Source organism: Callorhinchus milii, unplaced genomic scaffold (assembly GCF_018977255.1).
Source record: "Callorhinchus milii isolate IMCB2004 unplaced genomic scaffold, IMCB_Cmil_1.0 Scaffold18, whole genome shotgun sequence".
Lineage (NCBI taxonomy): Eukaryota > Metazoa > Chordata > Chondrichthyes > Chimaeriformes > Callorhinchidae > Callorhinchus > Callorhinchus milii.
Genome location: NW_024704759.1, coordinates 3,371,862 through 3,391,071, shown reverse-complemented (window position 1 = coordinate 3,391,071; position 19,210 = coordinate 3,371,862). Strand labels below are relative to the sequence as shown.

The 19,210-nt window shown below is 43.3% G+C and overlaps 1 protein-coding gene across 2 annotated transcripts in view; it reads left to right on the top strand.

Annotated features, from left to right (window-relative positions):
- Nucleotides 1–19,210, top strand: part of ptprt (protein tyrosine phosphatase receptor type T) — a 313,345-nt gene that overhangs the window by 184,251 nt on the left and 109,884 nt on the right. For both annotated transcript variants that reach the window (XM_007884878.2, XM_042341838.1), the window contains one exon: nucleotides 16,654–16,950. In XM_007884878.2, coding sequence (XP_007883069.2) covers nucleotides 16,654–16,950 — 297 coding nt within the window. The remainder of the gene's footprint in view (nucleotides 1–16,653; nucleotides 16,951–19,210) is intronic.

Sequence of the window (19,210 nt, the reverse complement as noted above, 5' to 3'; positions counted from 1 at the left end):
GTGGGAGAGGAAGGAGCGAAGGTGGGAAGCAACAACTCATTTCAAGACCTTGGAGAGGAAAGGAAGGTTGGAGATGGGGCAGTAGTTTGAGAGAGATGATTAAACATGGGGAGAGAGAGAGAGAGGTGGACTGAGTGGAGCGATTTGCCACATCCTATGTCAAGTGGCGCTCAATTAGGGATGTGACGGTTGAAGTTGCTGTCTCTAAGAGATTCGATAACCTCTCCTTATTTCAATTAAGCATTGCGTCAGCACTTGGGCAGCAAACTTTCCAGCTGCCAGTCATAGCTGTTCCAGTGACCTGCTGCCCACCAACCGCAAAGCAACAGTCGCTGCCTGTAATAGGTGCGCGCGTACATAAATCACACACAGTTGGATTTGCGCACACCTGGATTAGTACACATCTAGATTAGCACACCTGGATTATCACACCTGGATTATCACACACCTGCATCAGCACACAGCTGGATTTGCGCACACAGTTGGAATCGCAAGCTGGATTTGCGCACACAATTGGAATTCCCTGGAAAGGAATTCCTGTTTATGTGTTGTTGCAGGGGATTCCTGATGTGTCCCCTACAACAACACATAAAGATAAAATGTGTGCGACACCAGATGTGTACACAAATCCAGCTGGGCGGCCTGCGATCGAAAGGGGGTAAATTCAAAACAAATCTATGCAAACACTATTTCAGTGAGCGAATAGTGAACCTGTGGAACAGGCTAGGGAGACGATCGAAGCAGGAAGCATTGATTCTTTCAAACACAGAATAGATAGTTTCCTCTTAGGAAATAACATTGTGGGATATAGTACATAGGGAGTTCAGGACATATGTGCATGCGACCACCAGGAAGGTGGAAGGTCTTTTTTTATCTAGCATTTATGTTCTTATATTAGCGAGTAACTTGCTAATGCTACAGTGTCCTTGTTGACCCCGAACAGACCAACACTTTGAAGACCGTTTTATTTTCTTATGAGAGACTGTAAGTAAGATGTAATATGATTCCCGCTGATAGACAGGCAATAGGGTCTGTTGTGGTTTTTGTTGCATTCATGACAATTTCCACTTTGCCGTCCTTCAGGTAAGAAGTTAAACCAAAGTCCCGTCTCTGCCTGTTCTGGTAGACCTTAAAGATCCCTTGGCACTATTCAAAAAGAGAAGGAAGTTATTCTCCTAGTCTGTTCAGGGGAAGCAAGAGCACTGTAACATTAGCAAGCTAACAAATCAACAATCCCCCAGATAAAAAATTGTTCATTCACTTCATGACTGTTTCTAGGACATGGCTGAGCACAAATTGGCTGCCACCTTTGCCTATAAAATACACAGTCACTACACCTTACAGTGTATCCTATGAGCTAATGAAAGCAAATAATCCCCTCAGTCAAAGAACAAGGGAGGCTGGTACATTTGACATCTTCTGTCCAGAGTGTTAAGCTTACCAGCTTCCGATTATAGGATCAAGTGCTTTGTAAATGAACGTCCACTAGCTTTGAGCAGCACATCACAGCACTCCTTTAGGAGCAGTCATTGTTCCTTTTAAAATAAATGGAATGAAAATTCTCCCAAAGAGAAGAGGAGCGAGACAGAGGAGTGACAATGCACGTGTTGTTGGACGGTCAGGCTGAAAGACCAGATCAGCACACTTAGCCTTTAATCCAGCATCCGATCCTCAATTTGCCAGCGCTGCAAAAGAAAGACACGAACATTCAAGTCTGGATAAACATCAGGAGCAGGACCTTGACAAGTGTAAGAGGATTTTCTCCAACAGAGTGTTTTTGCGTGCTTTAGGTATCCCCTCACCACTGTGTGGGAAGGTAGCCCTCCAATCTGGGAAGTTACCGTATGACGTTTAAACATAGTCAACTGCACATTTGTTAATTGTCAATGGCAGCAGCAACAACAAAGTGCCTTTCACGTCGGGAGAAAGTCCCAAGGCACCGGACAGTCAGGGATTTGGATCCGGGTTGGGATCAGTGTGGGGGTTAGGAGGGTGGCCGAATAGCGGTCGAAGAGAAGGGTCTTGCAACAATGCAGTGAAGTGATGGGCAATTGAGATGGTGGAAATTGTGTACAGACAATTGCAAATTATCTCGGTCACTTGATGAGGCTCCATATCAAATGAATAGATTATTATATTTGCATTCCTGCCCTTTTTGCTGTGGGGAGGATAACTGCAAACAAGATGATTTGGGTTATTAGTTTTAGACCTTGTAGATACTGGTGCTTGGTGCATTGCAGGAACCGTTTCTAAAACCAATTTGAAGATAAAGGGATTATTTACTGTGATGTATGTAACTTTGATCTTGCAGTCTAGGCTGATACTCAGTGCTGGTTGGAGCGATGTATTGGGGAAGAGCCTCTTTCGGATGAGACGTTAGTAAAAATCAGTACGATAGAGAGAAATTGGCACACAGCCAACTCGAGGAGAGGATATGGCATGAGGAGTGAGCAAAGAGGGACTGGGAGGAATTCAGAAGCTTGGAGAAAAGTGGGAAGGGAGTCTGGGAGGTGCAGAGCAGGAAGGATGGAGAGGGTGAAGATAGAGAGAGGTGATGTGGGTTAGTGCAAGAAACAAATAACCCACCTCATCAAGTCAACCTTGCTTGTAAAATCATGACCAATTGTCAGCTGGTTCCTGGGGTGTAGCAGGTGATTATTCATATATCTGTCTTGGAAGTATTAAATATGCACAGACAAAGACTACTTGTGAAGGGTTTCTCCACTGCACCACTGCACTCTGAGTGATCATTGAGAGGTAGAGTACACTGAGATTACCTGGTTGGGGGAGTCAGCGAGAGAGAGAGAGCAAAGTAGCCAGAGAGCCAGAGCATTGGCAAGAGAGATACAGTTGGAAGTATTGTATTGTGGATCAGTTTGGGTCATCAGTTCTCTCTCATTATGCAAAAAGTTGTTATTAACATCCACGGGAATGCAGACCGTCTATTTTAATTTTCTTCTCAGTGACTCTGTTTCTGCATTCTGGCCAAATATGAATAAATACATACGTAATTTGAGCACCATTCTTGATCTGAGCAAGGAAATTCTAATCGACTTTTATTACACAAGGACTAGGAGAAAACAACCTGAATATAAAACAGTTATTTTGACGAAAACTACATCTCATATTTTATTTATTTGACTCTTCATGTCTACATTTCCCCGAATGAGTTTGTGCCATTACGGGAGGTGGTGGTGGGGGGGGAGAAATCATTAATTAAGGCGAAAGTTTTAATTTGAGAAACTTCCAGGGTCTTGAATTTTAAGGTAAAACAAGAGTTTCAAAACCAAAAGTTGGGATTTCGGAGCTCTGTAATAATAGTAATAATAGTAATAATCCTTGCATTTGATATAGCGCCTTATCACGTCTTTGAGAAGTGAATTGACTGTATTTTGTGGCTGAAATGTGGCAGCTAATTGCGCACAGCAGCGTCCCATAAACAGTCATGGATTAAGTGACCAAATTACTATTATTATTTTTTTAAATGTATTTATTTTGAAGGGATCCACCAATCGACTAACAAACGGGTTCCTACTTGCTGTCTAGGTAAACAGAGGCGTGTGGAGTAAGGAAACTTGCCTAACATTTCGCCCTGCCCGGAAATCAAACTCGGGTCCTCTCGCTTGCGAGGCGAGTGCTCTAACCAATACCCTACTGGACTCCCTGTATGTTTAAGTCTCTTCTCAGAGGCAATAATAATGTCCCTTGGTAGCGCCATGCAATTCACATAAATCATTGATCCAGTCTGATTCATTTCTGGTCAACACCCTGCATTTTTGAAAGCAATTCACATAAGAAGCGAGTAGATAGTCACAGCGAGCTTGGGCAGTCACGATACCCACTTGCTAAAGGGCACGAATCCACATTACAAAAGTACCTATATTTCACTGTTAATTGGCCCTCAATTGACAGTTTCACAAATAGTCCATGGGGGTAACTGCTGTGGAGTATGGAAATGTCATTGTTCTATAAACCGTGGTCATGTATATTTGAAAGCGTTTCCAGGCCTCAGTATGAGCAAAGAAAAAAATTCACCACTCAGAAATAAAGGAAGATATTTACCACATGCTAACTCTCTGGATAGCCACAGTTCAGAGATTTGATTTATTTCAGAGCTGGATTAAAAACAAGGTTGCAACCCAGCTCCATTGATAGCATCTCACCTCCAGATGGATGAATGGAGGTTGTGGGTTTCAGTTCAGCCTCAGGGACTTTGAGCTCATGGTCCAGGCTGACACTGTTGTGCAGTGATGGGGGGAGGGGGGTAAGGGAGAGGGGGAGATATATCTAATCATGTCAGGAGGACATCTCAAAGCACTCCACAGGATATAATGTCAAGTAGAGTGACCGTGTGTTTTGTGGGAGAATAAAAGAGAGGATTGGAATGCACTGCCTGAAAGGGAAGCAGACTCAATAATAATTTTCAAAAGGGAAATGGATATGGAATTTGAAGAGAAACAGTTTGCAATGCTATGGGGAAAGAGCAGGGAAGTGGGACTAATTGGATAGCTGTCTCAAAGAGCTGGCACAGACACAATAGGCCAAATGACCTCCTTCTGTGCTGTAGGGTTCTATGATTCTATAATTCTAGGAATAGCAAGAACGAGGGATAAACTATCGAATTATTGCCCATTTTCCATCTCAAAACCAATTCTGGCAGAGGTGTGCGCAAATTGTTGTTTATACAAGTAAGTAGCTGTGCTGGTGACCAGATCAAATGTCCAAATAGTGCTTTTGTGCATAATACTGGCACTAATAGCAGACATCAATAATAATCATAAGTTTGGGGCCACAGTGCTTTGTGTTGCAATTAATATCATTATGATTAGGTGAGATCTATGCAGACACACCAAATGTGCTGGCGTAGGAGATTTCATGACATTAATATTCATATTTGCTGTTATAATTTGAAGATTAGCCCTGCTTGTAGCAGATAAATACATTGCAGATTGTCTCCCGGGATTTGCCACGAAGGGCTTTGTAAAGACTGAAAGAGAAACGCTTCTCAATTGAATTTGAATGTACTCCAATGCCTATGGAAAGCAAGTGAGCTGAATTCATAAGCTGTAGTTATTTGAACTTTGTCTCTCTGTAAAAGCCTGAAGTCTGCACAATTTGGATGATCCGAGGTAGTTTCACATTCCGCACTCTCTGTTACTTCCCAGATAGAAGCAAAGGGATGAGTGGAGCTGGGATGACAAACTTCACTTGTCTCCTATGTTGCTTTAACCCTGGGTTTGATGTGGTTGAAGAAATACTTCCTGGTTTCCATCCTGAAATCATCATTTGCAACAATAAACCCACGTCCTCTTTTTTCTGCCTGGTGTCTTTCTGCTTTGCTGCTTGATAAATCCTCACAAGATCGATCACAAGATCAGTTTGGATGAAGAAGACCCGGTGGCCCATTTGGCTCTCATCCCTCCAGAAAGCTGCTTTTCAGCAAACGATTTAATGCACGATTGTTATTAATACTATTAGATTAGATCCTTGCCTTTGATACCATACCTTACCATACCATTGATATATCTCAAAGCCCTTCACAGGATATACTGTAAAGTGGATTGGCTGTGTATTTTGTGAGTGAATTATTATCTATCGAGAGAAACGAAAGGTGTCTGAAATGGAAATACTTTAGAGGATGACATTTCTAAACCCTAAAACCTTTATCATTAATCTTGTTAATATTTTGTTCGCGGAGGAACCAAAATTAAAACTCTGACCTTATGGATAATCAGCATCGGGCTTGAAGTTTGACTTAGTATTTCATGAGGTACTCACCTCTTGCCTCCAATCAGTCAGTGATACATACTTTTGACTTCACACCACCACAGAGTGCTGATATACTTTCAAAAATGTTTCTATTAAAATAAAACCCATCTAATTTAGAGGCGACTTGAGGTTGATCATAATTTTTTATAGACGTGGTCTTAGCGCAATTATGTTTTCTATCAATTCCTCTTATGGCATTTTAAACGCGCAAAATATTAATGTTTAATCCCACCAGCCAACCTCCAATTGCTGTAATTTTTCACCTTTTCTGAAAGATAAAATGTCAATCTACCCGAGGTGAGTTCTAAAATAAATTAAACTAGCCTTTTAAGGTGATTTATATTCATGGGAACAAAAAGCTACGTTACTGGAGGATTTTTTTCTGATGGAAAACGCAATGAAGTCTAATTATAGTTCAATCCCAACCAGCTCGTATATGCTTAATGAATGCATAATTTTTTTGATTATTTATTTGATAAATAAATTGACTTAATTCAACTTAAAAATTAAGATATTTGCCATATTCGGGACCCTAATCGCTGGTCTGTGTACAAAACACCGTTCTCTGCTGTTCTTTCATCTCTTCCCCTCCTCTTAACCGCGCACAGCATAGTCCCACAAACAGGCATGAAATGGGTGACCAATTCTATATGAGGGATTGTTGGCCAGGACATGAGGAAAACTTTTAAAGAGCCCATTCTTTCCAAATTAGTTCTTTAGCATAATAACATAATAATAATACTTACAGTGCCTTATCACGTCACTGAAATGTCTCAAAACACTTCACAAAATATGTTGTAATGTGGATTGATTGTGCATTTTGTGGACGAAATGTGGCAGCCAATTGCACACGCAATGCACCACAACAGTCGTGGATTGAGTGACCGTATTTATTTATTTTGATTACCTCTGGAAGGCAATCCGCCAATCGACTAACAACCGAGTTCCTACTTACTGCTAGGTAAACAGGAGTGTGGAGTAAGGAAACTTGCCCAAGGTTTTTCCCCGCTCGTGAATCGAACCCGGGTCCTCTTGCTTGCGAGGCCAAGCTGCTATACCCACTACGCTACAGGACTTCATAAACATCTGTCCTGCCGTTCAAAGGGAAAAATCTAGCCTTGCCATGTCAACAGCAGCAAACAAAAACAGCTTTCCACGCACTTTTTCAGGACGGAGGTGCCTTTGTTTCAGCTTTTACAGAACCTCGGGTTGATGAAATCAAACAACTTTTCATCAAGAAGGTCAGTAAAGCACAGACAGGGGAATAATTTAAATCCAAATGAAAGCAATCCCAGAGTTTCAATATGAAGTTTGGTACAAGCCCACGCTTGAGATTGCTTACATACGTCATGGCCAGCCAAGCCAATGGTGTTGTTTTTATTTGGGATAAAAAGCACCCAAACTATTTGCAGTAGCAGCAGAAAGCTTGGGTCAGGTTAAATTTCTTTGTTTTTTATTCCACAAAACGAAAAACAAAGGAAAGGCAGCCTGTGCAAATTCTTTAATTCACCCAAACAATATTGGTGAAATTAACCTTGCCTCGGGCAGAGATTCAAAGCCTCTTCCCTCCGTAGGTTTCCACGGTGCCCGCCCCCCCTGCAAAAAACAACACAAAGGCATATGTAAAAATAAGAAGGGCAAAGCTATCTTCATGGCATAATGGCTCTTGTAATTTACACTCTCTCTTTACAACTTTTCAGTTTTAGTGCAGATGAAACGTTTTGTACTGTGTTTCAGGCACAGCGTGTGGTTCCAAGCAATACAGTCTCCAGCAGAGTTACTGTGTTACAAAGTAAATTATACCAGCGTGCGCTTTGTCAAGTGCTTGGTGCCCTCCACGCTGCCGTGTGATATGTGAAATATTGGAGACGTTCGTTGAGCGGAATTTTAAGAGGAATTAAGAGAGGTGTAATTGTCTCATTCCCGGTGACCCTCGGGAACAGGTCAAGAGCCGGGAGGAGGAGGTGTGAAGTCGCAAGAAAAACTCAGCTTGGCTCAGTCCCTAACGCTCCCACCTCTGAGTTAGAAGGCTGTGGGTTTAAGTCCCCACGTCGGGATTTTGAACTCAGTCCAGAGAGTTTCTCCTAGCGCCTGGTCACCAGAAAGAAATTGGACATTCACTTTGTGGCTGTTTGCGAGATGTCACTGTCTGCAAATTGGCTGTTGCGTTCTCCTGTAAAACACGAAATCACCGCGTTTTACTGGGAACCTGGCGAGGTGCTTTGAGGCATCCTCTCAGTGTAAGAGGCACTGAATCAAATGTGAGGATTGTTCTTAAAAGATTGGCAATAACGTGTTATGTAAGGCACCTCTCAAGGAGCCTCGCTCCCAAGACTCACTACCAGTCAGTGTATGAGTGAGTCAGTGCACAGCCATGTGCGTAGGGTGGTAATTTGGTCACTCAATCCACGACTGTTTGTTGGGACACTGCTGTGAGCAATTGGCTGCTGTGTTTCGCCTACAAAGTGCATAGTCAATCCACTTTACAATATATTGCAAAGTGGAGTCCTGTAGCTCAGTTAGCAAGCGAGACACCTGGGTTCAATTCCAGGCAGAGGGCGAAACCTTGGGCAAGTTTCCTTACTCCACACACAGCCTGATAATAATCCCTCCAAAGACAAAAACAATAATAAATTGGTCATTTTCAATCCACGACTGTTTGTGAGACGCTGCTGTGCGCAATTGGCTGCTGCATTTCGCCCACAAATATACAGTCAATTCACTTTACAGTTTGTTCTGTGAAGCGCTTTGAGATGTCGAGAAGATGTGGAAAGCGCTATATCAAATGCAAGTAGTATATTCTGTGAAACGTTTTGAGATGTCTCAATGACATGATAATGCGCTATATCAAATCAAAGGATTATTATTATTATTATTATTATTATTATTATTATTATTATTATCATAGATGATCGCAGGGTCAGTTGGCCACAAGCAGCTTTATGTTGAGATGTTGTAGAGCGAGCGGCACACAGTCACTTCTAAATCCAAGTGATTAGAGTAGGAGAAAGGAGCTGTTTCTACATGAGCCTGGCACTGGAGTAACCAAATTAATGTCCTTTTTAATTGAATTTTGACAAACAATTACGCTAGCACTATGGGATCTCTACATTCTCTCTTTTGCGAGGTTTAGTTTTTTTTTACTTTTGCTTGAAATAGGATTAATTCTGTGCCTTTCACTCACTGATAAAAGAGAATGCGAAGTCTTTAATTGTGTTTCAGTTGAAAATTAACGAGTTTTTTTTTTGCCTTCCATTCTTTCGCCTTTCCTGTTTTGTTCCAAGGTAATTTGATTTCAAATGCACTTCGCAAATTTTATTTTTTCTCCCCCTTTTGTGCAAATGTGATTAAACTTCTCAGTCTGTTGCTCTCGCTTATTACGCATCTTGTTTGCCAAGGAAAGACAGCAGAGTTTTGACTGGGAAAAAAAACCTTGATGCCAGAAAATAGCACCAATTTATTACACTGTTTATCCATCCTTCGGATCAGACATTACATCAAGCTTCCCATCTGTGCTTGTGTAGGTGGACGTTAAAGTTCCCATGGCGCTATTCAAAAAGAGAACAGAATTTCTCCTGTTGTCCTGGCTGACATTCCCCAAATAAAATTGGCCATTTGTTTCATGGCTGTTTGTGGGAACATTGCTGTGTGCAATTGGGCTGTCGTGTTTGCCTTCAAAATACAGAGCCACTGCACTTCACTGTTAATCCTGTGATGGGCTTTGAGCCATTATTATTACAGGAAACCTCACATAAGCCATATCAGTTGGGACCATATATTTAACCTGACTTACGCCAAGTATGAGTTATGTCAAACTTGCAAAGAATGTAAACTCTTGAAAGGGAAGTGGACAGATGTACCTAGGCGATTATACAATTTATACAGATCAGACTTCTATGGGTTTTAGTGTATATATTATTCTCAGGCTGTTGTATATTTTTTCGGATTGTGAAAAAGTGAAGGAGTTTGGGACGATTCCAAATGTTCAACCATAGATGCTTAAATTGCAGGCGTTTTTGTGGTCCTGAGTTGGATTTGGGTACTAAACGAGTCCCAGACTAATAGGCAACCTTCAATTTTTCCTCCAAGTCTAATATAGAGAGGATTCTCTTTAAACCTCCTCCTAAAATCTGGGAGGATTTTCTGTGTCTGTCACAGTAAAGGTCTTGTCCAGATTTTTAAAAAAATAAACTTTTCCTGCCTCGTGGCACTGGATCATTCTACGGCTGCCTGGTATCTATGTGCGCATTAGGTTTCTGAGGAGAAATCTAATGGAAGCTGAGCTCCTGTGGTATTTTTAAAGCTTGCAATTACAGTGTGGCGCACACACGGTCACCCAGGTCACTGGGCGCAGAGAGAAATCCAGAGTCCTAAATGATGCTTATGCAGGAGATGGAGAATTACATCCCTAATGTGTGAACAGATTGCAAATGGAAATGGATAATGGTCTGAACATAATTAAGAGTCAAGTACCTACATCAACCAGTATGGTGTTTCCACACATTACCATTGATTGGAATATACTGCCATTGGCAAAAGTCAGCCACTTGCAGTGGATACCATGATTCTGCACTGTCAAGAGTGCGATTTAACTACATCTTTAATTGAGCGGGCAAAGTAGCCTTGTATTTTGATGGCCCTTTCTTAAGGATGGCTCGCAAGGTAAATCCCTCGTGATCAAATCCCTCGACATGCCTGTGGAATATGGATCAAAGCTAAAGAGTATTTCACCTCGCAGCAATCCCCATCGCACATATTACACCCAGAAATCTAATGTGGCCAGGTTCAAGAGAAAGAAATTTGTATTATTACTGCATCTCTTTTTGCTCACAAAATACACAGTCAATCCACTTTACAGTATATCCTGTGAAGCGCTTTGAGATGGCTCGACAATGTGAAAGACGCTATATCAAATGCAAGTATTATCATATTATTGTTATTATTATTATCTCCTGCGTAAGATCATTTATGAACAAACAAACAACATTTCTCTTTAAGTGCTTTTTTTAAAAAAAACTGATCATCGCAGTCCGACCCAATCTGCACGACCGTCAGTGAAGCTCACGTCCTCAGACTGACCGAAAGCGCGGTCAAAGAGGTATGTTTGGAGAACGTAGAGGGGAGGAAGGAAGAAAACGAGTCACAGAGAGAGTGCATTTTGCATCAATCTATCTCTGGAATCCTATCTTCCTCCCCTCGTTCAAAGACCTTCTCAAAACGTATACCTCTTTGACTGCTCTTTCCGTCAATTTCGCCCTCCCCACTCCCCGAGCTCAGGAGACTAGCCAGCAGTGTCCTTAATATTGTGCCTCATCCTAAGGACAGCAGCTCTGACAATGCGGTGCTCCCCCACCCCCTCACCCCCCAGCACTGTACTGGAGAGTTAGCTCAGATTGGGATCTTAAAGCTCCAACATGGGGGCTTGAACCCACAGCTTTGCTTTCTGATGCAAGTGATACTGACTGAGCCAGGCTGACACCTACAGAATAAGGTCCTCCTTCACTTCAGGCTTTGTTCTGTTCCGTTCACCGTGTCATCACAAGAAACGATTGCGACCGCACTGCAGAAAGTTGTGCGCCTAAATTAGAGTTAACCTTTTTAGCTTGTCGCTGTCTCCTCTCTTCCTTTTTCTCGAGGAGTTAATTACATTTTAATCTGGAGGAAGCGCAGATAAAAGATTAGCGATGATGTTGACATTCAGGTTTAACAACCACAATTATCGGGTAGATGTTTCAGAAAAAGTGATTCCATTTTCTCCCAGATTTAATCTCGCCACTTTTAATATCTCACAACCAGTTGATATTTTCACTCTTCATCATTCTCGATTAGTCTGTGACAACAAGTTTTTTTTCATATTTAAATAGAAGAGCCTTGGACTGTGCACTGAAACCAGCCGAGAGAGAGAGAGAGCTTGAAATGCGATCGATTTTTTTCTTCCTTTCTCTCTCCCTCCTGTGCTTTTGTGTCAGAAGTCTTACATTAATGAATGGGCCCCTGTATCATCGATCAGTCCCACTCACACTGTGCCCTGGTTTAAATGCTGGGATCGAGGGGGCTGCCAAACTGAAACTGCCTCTAATGGGCTTCACGATCAACAACAGGAATGAGAATTACATCAGCGCCCTGGAGAAAAAGCAGCAAAAAATAACTAGTTGCCAGAACTTCCTAATTCCTCGGTGTTAAATGTTCCTAGTACATGGCAGTGCACAGAAATTGTCGTGCTTTTCTGCGTTAACGTTCGCAATACATACAGTATATACACAAGCACAACATACAGCAAACTCCTGATAACTCTTCATTCCAAGGAGAAAGGACTCAGTGACGAGTTATCAGGAGTAGCAAGTTAGGCATACACACACTTCAATACAAACTAGCAGACCCCAATGCAGGAATCAGCGTTCACCTGCAAAACCCACACTTTACACCAAAATCCTGTCAAGTGGTTCGAGGCTCCTTCTGGTGTGAAAAGTGCTGTATCAAATCCAATGATTATTATTATTATTATTATTATCATCATCATCATCATCATCATCTCTGGAACTTCTTGCCTCAGTCCTTCTGCCTTTCCTTCTCCTTCCTGTCTTCAGATTGCACCTGAAGACCTATCTCTTTGACCGTGCCTCTGCTCACCTTCCCTCTCACACCGACTTGGCATTAAGCTCCATCCACTGTTAAGCGCCGTGAGCTGCTACCCCACAGGAAGGGCGCGATGTAAATACAAGTCGTTATTCAGCTAAAACCCTCCTTGATACATCACCAATGTGACAAAGTTCAGGCCAAGCGTTGCCCCGCACAGAGGCGAACGCCTTTGCTGAACAGTCAAACCTCATGTGGGTTCACGCAGAGATCAGGAGAAAAATCCCACCTGCGTGGCAATCTCAATGATAAGTTTGGTCTGTTCTCAGCAAGCCGACAAGATGAATGCCTTGTGTTGAGGAAACCTACAACACATCCATCCTAACTTTTAGCTGCTAAGTTGAGAGTGCAGTTCTATAAGGGAGAGGTTTGCTGTCTGATTTTCGCACTTGAATCAAAAAGCACGACACAGTGTTGAGTAATAACACAAAGGGGAACAGACAGAACAGCTGTAGATATCAGGGAGGTCAGTGTAGGCCATGTTACACATTTAGCACCATATTCACAGTGCTTAAGCTAGGTCGGAATGAAGAGCAAAGAAGACTTCTGGAAACTCAATTTGCTCACAAAAGCCCATGGAGGAACAGCTAATCTCTTTGTCGCGTGTTATTCTGCTGGGATTCATTCCTTTTCACAGAACAACGCAAATTCACTTGGTGCAGGGGAGTACCAATCGATAGAGAGAAGGCATTTGCTTGGACTCCTTGGGGACAGAGGTGTCTTTGGCTAACATTCTGGTCTTTGCTGCACCAGATTGGACCTGCCACGTAACTGCAGCTCCGCAACGTAAAGTGCTGCCAATTCTGCTCCTTAACTGGATATCCGCATCCGCAGATAGTGCTGCCCTTTCTGTCTTTCCCATTGCCACGCATTTGGGAGCGCTGCATAGGATTTCAGGTGGGATTGAAAGAGAGGTAAAAGGGATAAATTGAGGCGAAAGGACTGAGGCAAGGAACATGATAATAACGATAATAATCCTTACGTTTGATATAGCTGGCGCCTTATCATGTCGTTAACACACCTTAAAGTGCTTCACAGAATATATTGTAAACTTGTGTATTTTGTGGACAAAATGCAGCAGCCAATTGCGCATAACAGTGTCCCACAAAGGAGGATAATAACAGTAGAGGTCATGCAAGACGTGAAATCGAACCTCTCGCAGTTCCAGCTTTTGATGGATTATTTTGAAGGACGGGGATTACTAAAACAGATTTCTGAAACAGTACTTTAGGAACCTAATAAACAACAGAACAACAGAGGAGCATACTCTAACCTAATGGCCTTGTACAATAAAAGATTCTCAGGCATTTATCTGGAAACATTTCAGTTATTATGTACAAATCTGGCCACCAAATGAAATCTTGCTGAAGCTTGAGATAACTCCTCAGACAGAGCTCAAGCTTATTCTTTGCAGATTTTCCCCGGTTGCATTGTTTGGCCAAATTTAATCAGAGATCTTCCATTTATTTACAACGCCAACGAGTGATTATTTAATTATTTAATTATTATTATTACGAGTGATAATGCGCTACATCAAATGCAAGATGTTGTTATTCTCATTAATTGAGTTCCTCAAAGCCACCTTCAGATACAGCACCGATTTGCTCAAGCAATTCTTTTCTCTCGAAAGCGAGTGTGATTTTCTCTCTGTTCCATCCGCAAGAAAAACTAGCGTGTTTACGGTTTGACGGTTAATATTTAATAATTAATAATAACTAATAATTTCATGTCAGGCCGACGTTTCAAACCACTTGACGGGTTCACTGTGAAGCGTAGTGACAGTGTGTTTGGAGGCGAACACGGCAGCCAATTTGCGAGCAGAACAGTCCCCACAAGCGAACGAACCATTTTGATGTAATCGGTGGCCTGCACCCGCTTGTGAAGTTGGGACATCTCAACGCGCTTCAAGGAGATGAGGCGGGAGCGGGAGCCTGAGCAGGGTGGGAAGAAAAATATACACAGTCAATTCACTTTACAGTGCATTCTGTGAAGCGCTTTGAGACGTCTCGAAGACGTGATGAGGCGCTGTATCAAATGTAAGGATTATATACATGAGGGCAGAAAACCGAGGGCACAGTTATAGCTGCAGGAGGTATACGAGTAAAACAAGAAGAGAATTTCACTGGATTTAAACTGAGAGCACAGTGTAAGATCTTGATTATTTAAGATCATTTCTGGTTGCACAGTTAATTCAACAGTACTCTCTGGAGACTCTGAGTTTGAAGGAAGCCCAATAAGCCAAAGCTAATGCCGTAGAAAACAACTTGCGCTTACAGTGGAAACGTTCACTATTACATCCTTTCGTTGTGAGACAAACAAAAGATTGCTGCACAGATTTGAGGTGAGCTGCACTGCTCCACTCTTCAAATGAAGTAAGTCTCTGTATCTTGTACAGCGTGGAGTCCTGTAGCTCAGTGGTTAGAGCACTCGCCTCACAAGTGAGAGACCTGGGTTCGATTCCCGGGCCGGGCGAAACCTTGGGCAAGTTTTCTCACTCCACACGCCTCTGTTTACCTGGCAGTAAGTAGGAACCCGGTTGTTAGTCGATTGGTGGATCACTTTTCCGGGGTTAATAATTGCTTCAAAATAAAAATAATTGGGTCACTCAATCCACGACTGTTTGTGGGACACTGCTGTGTGCAATTACCTGCCCACAAAGTATACAGTATATTTTCTGAAGCGCTTTGAGGCTTCCCGAAGGCATGATAAGGCACTATATCAAATGCAAGGATTATTATTCTTATGATCTTCTTGGTCTTATTATTGGTCTTTAATCCAATGTTTGTGTATTTGATAGAAGTTCTAAAATGGCCAGGTGGAAAACAACAACAACTTGCATTTACATAGCACCTTTTACAGCACAGGATAATGTCTTTCAGCACTTCATACTGACAGGGTCAGTCTCCAAACCCATCGTCTCCTCCCCCACCCTCCCACCCACCCACTCATGCACGTGTGTGTGTGTTTCCTGACAGTCCAGATGAAACTCATGTCAAACCACCTCTAAGTGACCACACGCACACAGCACCAAAGGGCAACACAGCAGAGCACCAACTCATTGCTAACAAGTATGCAATGCCATTGAGAGGGGCAGTAAGGAGGGTGGGTGCCACGAGAGGGAACCCAGGCAGGGGAATTACCCGTTGCATGGCGTTGCCAAAATAATACACGAGCCGTGAAGTTGCCCCAAGTGTCTTTCATGTTAGATAAATGTCACATCCAGGCATGGGTCTTCATTGAGTTTTTCTTGGAGGAATAAATAAGACATTTCTTTTGTAGCTGCGAAAAGGTCAGCAAAACAATAATGAAGCTGGTTTACCGCTCAGTGCACTCATTCTGCGGGTAATAATCTTTTCGAAAATATTAATAATAATGCGGTCACTCAATCCACGACTGTTTGTGGGACACCGCTGTGCGCAATTGGCTGCCACCTTTCGCCCACAAAACATACAGTCAATTCACTTGACAGTATATTCTGTGAAGCGCTTTGAGACGTCTAGAAGACGTGATAAGGAGCTATATCAAATGCAAGGATTATTATTATTATTCATGGCCAAATGAGTGCGGTTGCTAGAGAGATGCTCAGCACCGACCTTTATGTGTAAAGTGGGGGTTGTGTTCGTGTGGTGGGGGGTGCATTTGGAAGACTACTGATGTTTAAGCACTAAAGCGGGGAGGGGAGGGGGGGGGGGGGGGTTGAAGGGTCAATCTGCCTCAGTTAGCTGTACCATGGCTTCCAAATCAGATGGTTGCGGGTTCAAAGACCATTGCCTCCTTGTCGGTATCAGTCGTTTGCACACTTTTTGTTTTGCCCAGCCGGGTGTCTGACACATGAGGAACCCCATCACCGTCGCTTAAGAGTATCCAAACCAAGCTGAGAATTCCATGCGTCCCACCTACACATGGAAATTCCAGAGATAGGTTGTTAGATTGAATGTGCGCTCTCTCTCTCTCTCGCTCGCTCGCTGGAGGGATGGATTCTGCTTACCTAAACTATCGCGCGGGTTGGCAAGAGCCAAGAATGTGCATTGGGGGTAACTTCTGGAGTCTAATCAGCTAAAACCGCATAGCTTGCCATTGATATGGCTGTCCGGCAAGCTTTCCCGCTGCTTGACCAGTTAGGACCACCTGACCTGTTAGCAGTTTGGCTGTTTTACATGCTTCTGACTTGAAACCCTTTTCTCTCTCTCTCTCTCTCTCACTCCCACATGCCCGCCCCCACTTGTCTTCCCTCTCTCTCCCCCGAAGATCCCGTCCACGGGCCGCAGAGCGTGGCGGTGGTGGACGTGCGGTCGCGGCAGCTGACCATCCACTGGGAGACGTTCGGCTATGCGGTGACTCGTTGCCACAGCTACAACCTGACGGTGCAATACAATTACGTGCTCGGACACCGGGAGTACACAGCCGTGGAGCTGATACAGACCTCGTCCCACTACACGCTGAGGGGGCTGCACCCCTACACCACTGTCAAGCTCTGCCTGGTGTTAGCCAACCCCGAGGGGAGGAAGGACAGCCCGACCATCGTCATTCAGACCGAAGAGGACGGTGAGTGATTGCTGTTGCCTGTGACGTCAAATTACAGTCGTGGGTCGTATTCCCAATCGCGGAGGATCTGGAGACGGGCTGCAAGGTCCATCTCAAGACTCTCTTGCTCAACCGTGCCTTCGATCACCTTCCTACAACCACCCTCCCTGCCTTTCCCACACCAGGTCCTGATCCCACCCCCCAGCTCGGGTCCAAATCCCTGACTGCCCAGCACCTTGGGACGTCTCCTCCCGATGCGAAAGGAGTTTTACAAATGTCATTCGTGGTTGTTGTTTCGTTTATTTTGTGGAATACCTTTCCTGCAAATGTGCTCATCGAGTCCGGATCAGTAGCACTATTTGAAAGGAAATTTGAGGAATACTTGAAGGAAAGTAATTGGTGATATTAATACTGTGTTAATAGTGTATCAAAGCAGATCAGCCTGAGCTCAAACTGACTCACGTGGGGGGGCTTGAACACACACAACCTTCTGAGTGTTATGGACTGAGTCAGGCCAACACACAGTTGGTTGACGGATCGACAAGCAGGTTTTCGGGAGAAAGAAATCTTAGCGGATTTTTGAACTCTCTGTTGTTCCAAAAGGCGCAATCGGTTTTGGTCTGAGGTTTTAAAAACTTTGTTCCGCAGCTCATTAACAAGCTGCATTTAAATACCCTAAGGCAGGTTACCTTTATAATGCCACTCTCCTCCCCTCCCCAACCCCTACCTGCTTTTAAATGATCATAATTTATTTTTGACAAAATACGCCACTTTGATCTCGAACAGCAAAGAGGCAAAATGTCACCTGTCTGATTGACGAGGTTGCTGTTGTTTTTTGATTTGTAGCTTGTGGCAGATTGATGGATGTAGCTCCAGTGAGTTAGCGATAGAAGCAGAGGCCCCCGAGGCTTTTGTGCACAATGCAAACAAAAATCTGCCGTGATTTTAGAAAGAGCAGACAGTCGTGTTGGAGAAATGGGCAGCCTTGCAGATTCATGTCAAGAGTGACTGCAGCAATGTGAAATCGAGGCAGATTAAAAAAAATCGCCTGCAAAATACACCGTCAATTCACTTTACAGTCTTTTCTGTGAAGCACTTTGAGACGTCTCGAAGACGTGATCAGGCACTATAACAAATGCAAGGATTATTATTTTATTATTAAGAAGAGCTGAAATTGTAGGTCAAAGTAACCTGGATCAGAACCGGTGAAAGTCAGCAGTGGCACATTACTGGAAACCAGGACAACAATTTGTGTTTGCACATTGCCCTTCACGCGGGCTAGCGTTTCAGAGCACTGAACAGTGACAGAATTTGACGCCAAGCCGGGGAGAAAGGGTTGAGTGAAGAGAAAAGTCTTCAGGGCGATTTGAAGATGGGTAAACAGGAGGCGAGGCAGACGATTGAGGCAGCGAGTTCCAGAGGTTTGGGGCGTAGTGGCTGAAGGCACAGTCACTGATGCTCATTGCTGAAACCAACAATAATTTTACTGCATGCCAAGAATAATAATCCTTACATTTGATGTAATGCCTTATCACATTGTTGAAAGGCTTCAAGGAACTTACAGTAAAGTGTAATGACTGTGTGTTTCATAGGCGAATTTGGCAGCCAATTTGCACACAGCAATGTCCTACAAACAGCCATTAATGAATAACTGATTTTATCTGGTAGATTGGGATCGTTAACATCCACCTGAACAGGGCCTCAGTTTGTTGTCTGATCTGTAGCACAGCACCTCTGACAAGCACTGCACTGGAGCTTCAGCCTCGACCACAAGCTCAAGGTCTCCAGACTCGGGGCTGGAACCCACTACTTTCAAACTCGGAGGCGAGACACCTTAGGACAAGACTCCAAGACTCAGTGAAAAGATCACTGTTTGTAGGAATCTGTGTGAGATACCCTCCTGTGTTTGCCTTTTCCACTGATTCCCTCAATACTGTGGGTTTCTATAATGTTGGTATATTTGTGAGCTGTCACAGTCTGTCCCACTATATTATGCAACCCATTTTTATATTGCCTTTTTGGAAGCACGGTCTTTCATCTTCCTGCGGTGTAGTGGAGCCTTGCAACCCAATCCATCTCCACTGTCAGTATTGGGGAATGAGCTGCAGGGCAAGAGATACCCTCAGTCTCTGCTCTCCAGGAGGTGACGTCTCTTGCTGGAGTGAAACACTTCACTTTGTAGCCAGGTCTGACAAAAGACCAAAAGACAGCCTGAACTTCAGGACTCAAACCACCCTGTAACAATGCAGATTGATTTTTATTTTATTTTATTTTAATAATA